This window comes from Trifolium pratense, linkage group LG4 (genome assembly GCF_020283565.1).
Source record: "Trifolium pratense cultivar HEN17-A07 linkage group LG4, ARS_RC_1.1, whole genome shotgun sequence".
NCBI lineage: Eukaryota > Viridiplantae > Streptophyta > Magnoliopsida > Fabales > Fabaceae > Trifolium > Trifolium pratense.
The window spans coordinates 45,838,204-45,847,866 of record NC_060062.1 but is presented as its reverse complement, the minus strand read 5'-3'; the positions used below and the strand labels follow the sequence as shown (position 1 = coordinate 45,847,866).

General features: G+C 32.5%; 2 protein-coding genes across 2 annotated transcripts; one reads left to right on the top strand and one right to left on the bottom strand.

Annotated features, from left to right (window-relative positions):
* Positions 1–1,153: 1,153 nt before the first annotated feature.
* On the top strand, positions 1,154–3,255 carry LOC123919748 (protein SHORT-ROOT-like). Its single transcript, XM_045971737.1, has one exon. It carries the CDS (start codon positions 1,283–1,285, stop codon positions 2,861–2,863), a length of 1,581 nt encoding a protein of 526 aa, XP_045827693.1. The 5' UTR covers positions 1,154–1,282; the 3' UTR covers positions 2,864–3,255.
* A 3,219-nt stretch (positions 3,256–6,474) lies between these two features.
* LOC123919746 lies at positions 6,475–9,536 on the bottom strand. The gene is made up of 3 exons (XM_045971735.1): positions 9,214–9,536; positions 8,536–9,135; positions 6,475–7,396 (listed from the first exon to the last, which is right to left on the bottom strand). Exons 2-3 carry the CDS (start codon positions 9,091–9,093, stop codon positions 6,545–6,547), a joined length of 1,410 nt encoding a protein of 469 aa, XP_045827691.1. The 5' UTR covers positions 9,094–9,135; positions 9,214–9,536; the 3' UTR covers positions 6,475–6,544.
* Positions 9,537–9,663: the final 127 nt, after the last annotated feature.

Here is a 9,663-nt window from a genome sequence, read left to right as displayed (position 1 = left end):
GTTTTTTTATACAAAAGGGGCCGAAGCCCAAACATAAGCACTATTTTAAATTAATAATTTCAAGAATGTATTTGCTAATTCAAAAAAAATGATAAATGTTTTTTGATAATTAAGTGATTGAACTTAAATTGTTAATAAGTTTCAGTTAAAAATGAATCATATTACTTAGAATAACCCAAGTATAAATTTTGAATGAAACATACAATTAATATGATTATATCCGTCTTGAATTTTGAATTATCAGACCTATTTTCCTAAAAATTGAATAGTTAAAAAAAATATATCGAATTTTGTTCGAAATTATCTAATATAATTGATCTAATGAAATACACCCAAAAGAAATTGTTGTCAAGTAAAAAAATATAATTGAGATATAAATAAATATACACACATTATCGAAAACATTGTCATTTTTTTTTATGTTAAAATGATATAGTTGTTAAATATGTTTGGATCTCAACCCCAAAAGCTAGCTCAAAGGGTGAGGTTGCCCTCATATATTTATACACTTCACATCTCGGGAACCTAAGCAATGTGGGACTTCAAACAAACTCCAACAACACAACAACATATTCAACACCCACCCTCACGCCTAGCGTGGTCCTGGGTCAAATGCCCACATCAACACCCACCCTCACGCCTAGCGTGGTCCTGGGTCAAATGCTCACATTGCAGTCCTTAACCCGGCTATGATACCATGTTAAATATGCTTGGATCTCATCCCTAAAAGCTAGCTCAAAGGGTGAGGTTGCTCTCACATATTTATACACTTCACATCCCGGGAACCTAAGCAATGTGGGACTTCAAACAAACTCCAACAACACAACAATATATTCAACAATAGTACCTTCTTGCGTAAGGATACTCCTCTTGGATGTACTAAATTCAAACTTTATTGTTGCCAAAAGAAATTAAAACTTTATTGCTTCCACTATTAAAAAAACTCATTACACGGTGTTAAAATTATGAGAGAGAGTTTGTCACTCATTTGGGTTTCACATAATTTGAGGGATTATCATTTACAGTTGCGTATAAAGATATCCGATTTATACAAAAAAAAATAAAAATTCTTAAACCTACAAAATGTTTTTGAATATTTAGAAAAATGAAGGTATTCTTAATAAGGTAAATAGAATCTATCCAAAGTTGAATATCCCACAATCTCAAACCGTACAGTCCCCTCCCCCAACTCCCACAGTTAAAAACACATTACTAGGGCCATACTATTGCTTATGCTTAGAAGCAACTATATTGGATTTGGTGTATGTATCTATTTGATTAAATGGATACATTGTTTAGGCTAGTCAATTTCCACCAACAACCACAATATCAACCTGATCCTTCCCTCAACTCCACCACCACCTTAACAACATCAAGCAGTTCTAGATCCTCAAGACAAACAACACCAACAACAACATATTATTACAATCATCAACTACAACAACAAGAAGACGAAGAATGCTTCAACAACTTTTATTACATGGATCATAATAATAATAACAATGAAGAAGACTTATCTTCATCTTCTTCTAAACAAAATTACTATAATAATTATTCTTATGATCAAACTCATCATCACCATGTTTCTCCTACTACTATTACTACTACTACAAACACATATACCACCTTTAATACTATTAACACCCCTACAAATACCGAAATTAATTACTCTTACTCACCCTCCCAAGACTACTTCAATAACTTTGATTTCTCCGGTAACAATTCATGGTCACAAAACATCCTCCTTGAAACCGCGCGTGCCATTTCCGACAACAACACTAACCGAATTCAACAACTTATGTGGATGCTAAACGAGCTAAGTTCGCCTTATAGCGACACCGAGCAAAAACTTTCATCTTATTTTCTTCAAGCTTTGTTTAGTCGAATGAACGATGCAGGTGATAGAACTTACAAAACCTTAACATTTGCATCGGAGAAAACATGTTCGTTTGATTCAACTAGGAAGATGTTGTTGAAGTTTCAAGAAGTTAGTCCATGGACAACTTTTGGACATGTAGCATCAAATGGAGCTATTTTAGAAGCATTAGAAGGTAACCCTAAACTTCATATAATTGATATAAGCAACACTTATTGCACTCAGTGGCCAACGCTTCTCGAAGCATTGGCCACTCGCTCTGACGATACACCTCATCTACGTTTAACCACTGTTGTCACCGCAGTCAGCGGTGGCTCAGTTCAAAAAGTCATGAAGGAAATTGGTATAAGGATGGAGAAATTCGCGAGGCTAATGGGTGTGCCATTTAAATTCAAAATCATTTTCAGCGATTTAAGGGAGTTGAATTTAAGTGATTTCGATATCCAAGAAGATGAAGCTTTGGCTATAAATTGTGTTAACTCTTTGCACTCAATATCCGGGGTGGGTAACCACCGCGACAACTTAATATCTTTGCTTCGAGGATTAGAGCCTAGGGTTATGACGGTGGTTGAAGAGGAAGCCGATTTCGAAGTTTGTTTTAGTTCCGATTTCGTGGAAGGTTTCGGAGAGTGTTTAAGGTGGTTTAGGGTTTATTTTGAAGCACTTGAAGAGAGTTTTTCGAGAACAAGTTGCGAAAAGTTAATGCTCGAAAGAGAAGCTGGAAGAAGCATTGTTGATTTGGTTGCTTGTGATGCTTTTGAATCAGTGGAGAGACGTGAAACGGCATCACGGTGGAGGAGGAGGTTGCATGGTGGAGGGTTTAATACGGTGTCGTTTAGTGATGAAGTTTGTGATGATGTTAGGGCTTTGTTGAGAAGGTATAGAGAAGGGTGGTCAATGACACAGTGTTCTTCTTCTTCCGATGACGGAATATTCTTGTCGTGGAAGGAAAAGCCGGTGGTGTGGGCCAGTGTGTGGAGGCCATGAGTGACCTATGGAAGGTTCAATGATGGTGGATGATTTGCACGTGTGCTGCGTTTTTTTGGCACGTGCGGTTGGGATTAATTTTCATTGTTATAATTAATGGGGGTTCTTTTTCTTTGATCAAATTATATAAGTTTGATATTAGTATAAGTAGGCAAGCATAAGATTCGATTAATTAAAGGAGTTTGCTTGGAGGAAGTAAATTTTTTGGTAATTTTATGATTGATTTTTATTTTTATTTACAAAAGAATAGGGTTTGTGGTCTTTGATATTTATAAATTTGTATGAACTTATATATATAAAAGTCATTTTTCATCTCAATTGTTTCTTGTCATGAATATTTATTTGATTATTTAAGCTTAATTTTCATACGTCAATATAAAAAGTTTTTTTTATACCCTCAACATGTTACATTTAATCATTTGTGTAGTGGTTATCATAAAAATTAAATTCAAAATTAAATATGTATAATGATTTAGCAATTATAACTGAGATATAGTGTAAAACTCTTTACAATGTACATGATTTTTTTTTTTCTTCTAATAAGACAAAGTTTAAGTGTGGATTTGATACTCACTAAGGTTAAAACTTATTTTTGTGTTGTGAATATTATTTGCTAACAAGGTTATTACAGTTAGAAATAATATAAAACGATTGATGTGACTCTATTCTAACAGCTTAAGCTTTTGGGATAATCGGTTATTTGACATGGTATCAGAGTCTTTATGACTAAGTGGTCTAGAGTTCGATCTCCGCTCCCCTCACTTTCTAATTAAAAAGTGGAATTTAAGCATATGGTAGGTGGGTCTATGCATTATCCACGCTTTAAGCCCAAGTGAGCTCTTGCGTGGAGGACGTGTTAGAAATAATATAAAATCATTTATGTGACCCTATCCTAACAGCTTAAACTTTTGGGATAATCGATTATTTGACACTTACATTAACACTCAAATTCAGACTCAAATTTGAACTCGCATTATTGTCAACTAGCTTCCAGACGAGCACGTCAAGCACCAACCTTTTCATTTGTCTCGCATGAAGATTATAGCAAATATCTATAGTGATAAAAAATTCAAGTTTAATATTTTAAATGAAATTCTATTAAACTTAATTGAAAGAGAAGTATTATTATTAATATATGAAAAAGAACTCTATCAAAAAAAATTAATATGAAAAAGAAACTATAAAGGGTGGAGGCATAAACCAAACCACCAAAACAAGATAAACAAAATTGATAATTAGGCAAAATTATCTCTATCTCTAAAACAAAATCCAGCATTGGCTATTATATTTGCACAAGTTTACCTCTCTTTATAAATATGGGAAAATCTATTAAAACCACATTTTCTTATAATAAGACAATTTTTTCATTTGATCTTAAGCTTACAAAGAACCAACTTTTATATATCCAATTTCTAATGATATAGAGACAATTTTCTACATTTGAGTTTTCTAAATTGTCATACATTTAATGTTAATATGAGTTTAATAAATAATAAGGTTTTGATGGTGAAAATAATGAAAATAAGGTTTTGAGATATTTGGGTTTCAAGAATCTTAGTACGGCCATTGAGTGGGTTTATGATTGTGGGGAATCCATAAAAAAGGCATTAGTGGCCAGCACGTTATATGTTATAGTGCCCAAAGCTAAACCAAGAAAAAGCTATAATCTTCTTTTTTTTTTTCTTTTCTTTTCCATTCTTCCCATCCTCTCCAAGTCTAAAAGTCTATCATCTTTTATATATTATGACCATAGTTTTAGGTTACTCTCTTCATGTCCCCCAACGTTTCATTGAAGCAAGAATTTTATATATATATTAGAGGTCCCTTTTGCCCATGAAAGCCAAACAATTATAACTTATAAGCATATAAAAAATTGAAAAGAAATTATTAATAGTGGGTACATCTTTTAATGGGTTGCATATCTAAAATATGTGATGGTATTTGCCTCCTCTAACATAACACATTAACTCTTTACTTTTGCACCTTTTCCCACCATTGGTTATAAAACAATATAATTGCTTTTCTTTATGTATTTTTAAAGTGTGTTTGATGCATGCTGGCCCATACCTTCTTCATGTGTAAGCTTTAGTCTTCTTTTCAATAAAATTGACAATGACCAGCTTATGCCTTTATGTTTCTATGGGACCATATATTATTCATGTAGAAAAAAGCTTACTAGATGTGTTTAATTTCCAACTCATAGGTACTTCAGGGTTTTGTCTTTCTGTCTATTTTTTCCATTTTGAAACAAAATCCATAGTTCATCCTCCCACAATAATAGCATGATTTCATTTTGTTAATTTTTTATTTTCGTTTATAACCCTCTCGATTTTAGGAGAATGGTGTCTTAGTAATACAGAGTTCAGTCGCGAGATAAATAAAGTTTAACCAAAAAGTTGTTTTATCTAGGAATTGAATTCGAATTCTCCCGAACGATTCATCCTTTGATGAAATTCATTAATCACTTTAATCCAATAACTTTTCATTTTGTTGATTTAATTAATGATAGAAATTTAAGAAATATTTTATTGAAATTATTTTATTAAAACTAAGTTGATATGACATCTCTACTCATTTTGAATCACACATGTTGTGGCTCTGTATCATTGAAGAGAGCATACACCAGACCTAGGGCCATTACCATTGGCTACCAAAATAAGGCCCACTATATACCAAGTCTTGCTAGAATAAGGAAGATTTCTCTCCCCACCCCCTATTTCTTTTCTATCCCCGTTTTCCCATTTTTTGCATTTGAATAAATATTTCAGAATGCGTTTTTCAATTATTTTTTCTTGAAAAAAAAACTTTGAAATGTATTTTCTGATCTTTTTCCGAATTTAAACTAGAAAAACTTCAAAAAACGCATTCCGAAATTTTTATATACAAGAGCAAAAATAGAAAAATGAAAGGTAAAAAAGAAACACGGGTGTGGGAAGATAAAAATTCAAGCAAATATCAGCTTAATAAATTTTGGCCCAAATTTCATTTTTAACCGATTAACCAAACAAAGAGATAAACAATGTTAATTGAACTAAAAAAATAAATCACACTACCATTGTAAAAATATCATACTAAAATAAAAATATAAACTAACATTATACAGAGTTGAGATCCTCTCCATTTTCTATCATTTTCATTTCTTCCATTAGGGTGTATAAAAAGTATTTGGACCCACTTAATATCACATTTTTGCATTTATATTCCCAAAACTATATAATAATGGAGGAAATGGAAAGAATAAGAAATGGGAGGTCATCAAATCGTGCAAAAAATTGTTTCACTTAAGAATTGAACTTAGAATTTGTCAAAGAATTCATCTTTTGATGAAGCTCATTAACCATTTGATTCTAATCACCAGATTTCTCATCCTTTCTTACTCTTCTAATTTTTCATCACATCATATTTTCTACTCACTGATTTAAACATATATGCACAAGTATGTTGAGAATCTTTCCCTCTAGTCTTTCCTCAACACCATTAAGTGAAGCCACTTGATTCTAATGATTTTTATGATTCTAATGATTTTTAATATTAAGTGAAACATATATGCACTTGATTAGATAATTGTGTTTGAATAACATTTTTGTAATAATTAAAATTGACAAAGAACATCTATGAACATCTACATTATTATCCATAAAGTCTCTGATACACTGTTACATGGATACACAAAAAACTACATCATTTCAATGTGTTCCAACCCAAAGGAAGTTTCCATTTTCTATGCCAATAGATAGAAACTCTTGGCCACAATGTGTAGCCAAAACCATATTCAAGTGTTTGATCATCATTTCCATCAACAATCAAAGGCAACCAAACATATCTAGAATCTCTTAACTCACCTGGATTCCATCTATCTGCCATGAAGATAAACAAACCAGGAAACTTATTTAATGGAACCACAAAAGTACTTTGTGCCAGAAAAGTCGAAACTCGAAACATTTTGTTTCCACCAACACATGGATTTCCAATTGTTTCCCATGTCCCCAAAATTGAGTCAGATGCATGAACAAGTGCTTCATTTGGAGCCCATCCAGTACACCCTGATGTTATCATGTAATATATTCCTTTGTGTTTGAACATAGCCGGCGCTTCTCTTCGCTGTCCAACGAAAATCCTTCTCATAACAGATGTCACATTGAGATAATCATCAGTCAAGGGTCCAATGTGCATTACATTGTTTTCTTCAGAAGAGTAGATTAGATATGCGACACTGTCTTCGTCTTTGTAAACTGTCATGTCCCGGCTTTGATATCCATTTGGTCTTTGGCTACCGAGATATTTGAATGGACCGATAGGAGTATCACTGACTGCTACGCCGATGGAAGCTTTTGCGTAATTGGCGTCATCGATATGCATCAACATGACATACTTTCTTGTTTTCTCATTGTAAATTACTTTTGGTCTCTCAAGTACATTGGACTTGTGTAGATCATGTGCTTTATTTGTTTTCTCTGCTGTTAATACAATTCCCTCTTTTTTCCATGTCCATAGATCCTTAGAAGAATAGCAACCAACTCCTATAATGTCCACCTGATGGAGAGAGTGAGTGAGATATAGATGTTAGAGTTTTGTCACAATAATTCCTTGGAGGCTAATAGAATGAACTCATCATCTAAATCTGATTCCTTTATGTGAAGCAGAGTTGACTCTAAAGTCTAAAGTGATTTGCAGTTACAAGTTGTTACCTTCTAAAAGTTCAGCTTAAGTGTCTTAATACACTATTCAAGCTTATTTGTTTTAAGATAAGTAAAGCATAAGTTCAAAATCGATCATAAACGCATTCAGCTTAAATCATATCAGCTAAACTACTTTTGTAAGGCATGTCATCTCAAAAAATCGTTGACTCTTACGTTTCCTAATTTAGATCTCTTTTCAAAGTAATGAACTATATGTCAAAGTTAACATTTCAAGAACCAAATTAGTCATATGAAACAAATACATTTTCTTTTCCACGGCCAAAGACTTCAATTGATACTAATGATGCTAAGAAAGTTCAGAACCTAAGATATAGGAGTTGCTTAATTCGATGGATTTGAAGCATCTCATAAGTCCCCTCAACGGGAATAGTAAAAATGACGAGTTAACTAGCTAGCCTAGGTTTAAAGAAGGATCAATGCGACTTGTGAGTATAACTCTGTTGGTAGGAACATTGCTTGTAATATGCAGGGACCGAGGTTCGAACTCTGGTATCCCACTTATTCATCTTAAAAGGTGAAATTTTAGCTACTCAACTACTTGACAAAAAAAAAATCAATGCAGAATTGCAGATAAGAGAGAAAATTGTGCATCTCTAACTAGTAGATTTTTTCTTATAAAAAAAGAAATCATCATCTTATTATTGCTTAAAGTCTAAATAAACTCCTGCAACCAACTTACCAACCAGTAGCATATTTAACCCCCGTTTGGATAAACAACTTAATTAAACGCTTATACTATAAGTGCTTATGTATAAATTATTTCTATGATAAAAGATAAAATAGTACTTAATTTATTTTCATAAGCTATCCTTGAGATCAAGAGCTTATGAAAATAAGTTGGCAAACAACTTATAAACATGTCATATTGTTTCCATAAACTCTTTTAATTAAATAGTCTCACAAACAAGTACTTATAACAGTAAATAAATTCAAATAAGTCAATCTAAATATTATTCAATGAAAGTAACTTACACGAGCAGGTCCTTTGTTACCATGAGCAAGGTAAGTTGGTCCATCTTTATATTCACCATACCAATAATAAGTACTTGAAATTTCATCATAAAGAATGCAACCTCCATGAGCTTGAATAGGATTTCCATCAGTATCCAACCAAACTCTCCCAGGGTAGTAGTAACTATAACTATCATTAATCTCTTTCCCTATAGTTTTCATTGGATCAATAGCATTTGTTTTATGAGGGAAAAAAACATGTCTAAGTGTTGAATCTTTATCCAAAAACTCATCAACTAATGGTGTTATTGACTTGCTTTGAGGTAATCTTTTTTTGTTTGGTGGTGGAATTTGGAACTTCTCATTTTCAACTTGTTGGAGTTGATTGAAATAAGAAGAAGAATGAAGAGGATGAATCATATTCAAGGAGGTGTTATTGGAATATAGATGAAGCAAAAATATGCATCCTAGGATTAATAAGCTCCATATTATTACAACTGACATAGAACAATATCTACTCCAAATATTGTAATGTAAAGTAGTAGTAATTGGTTTCTTGTGTAGATTCTTCATCCTCATTTTTCTCTTGATTTATAAATATCTTCTAAATATTATATGATGCTGAAAATTGAAATTAATGAAATGTAAATAAAGCTAAGTGTAGTAGAATTGATTAGAAAAATGAAATAACACACTGACCTGGAACTACATAGGAGAAAATGAATAAGGTTATGATGCTGTTGTTGGTAATTCAAAACTTTTTGATCTGGCCTCTGGGTTGATGACATTGACTTTGTAATGAAACAAAAAAATGTGCTGAGGGAGGGGCTGTTTCGTCTTTTATGCTAAAATGTGTAGTGTTTAATTTTCAAGGGAGAGACTAAATCATTTCAGATATGACCAAAAATCAATAATAATTCGAGATCTACGGTTTTTATGTCATCTAATTCTGAAGAAAAAATATTTGCATGGATAGTACAAAAAATTGACTACATATGATCTTTGGGATGACCAATTCTACTACATATTGATAAGATATTTGCGAGGTTGAGAGAAAATTGACTTTGAGTGATAGCTGTCATAAGTCTCAATTACTTGAGCTTATGCCTTCGAATTTGTATATATCATTTTAAACTTATAATGAGTCGA

Excerpts from the sequence above, each read along its gene's own strand:
- LOC123919746 (XM_045971735.1), bottom strand. The coding sequence starts at position 9,093 with ATGAGGATGAAGAATCTACACAAGAAACCAATTACTACTACTTTACAT. Across the intron at positions 7,397-8,535 it reads GTAACAAAGGACCTGCTCGT|GTGGACATTATAGGAGTTGG; the intron begins GTAAGTTACTTT and ends TCTCTCCATCAG.
- LOC123919748 (XM_045971737.1), top strand. The coding sequence starts at position 1,283 with ATGGATACATTGTTTAGGCTAGTCAATTTCCACCAACAACCACAATAT.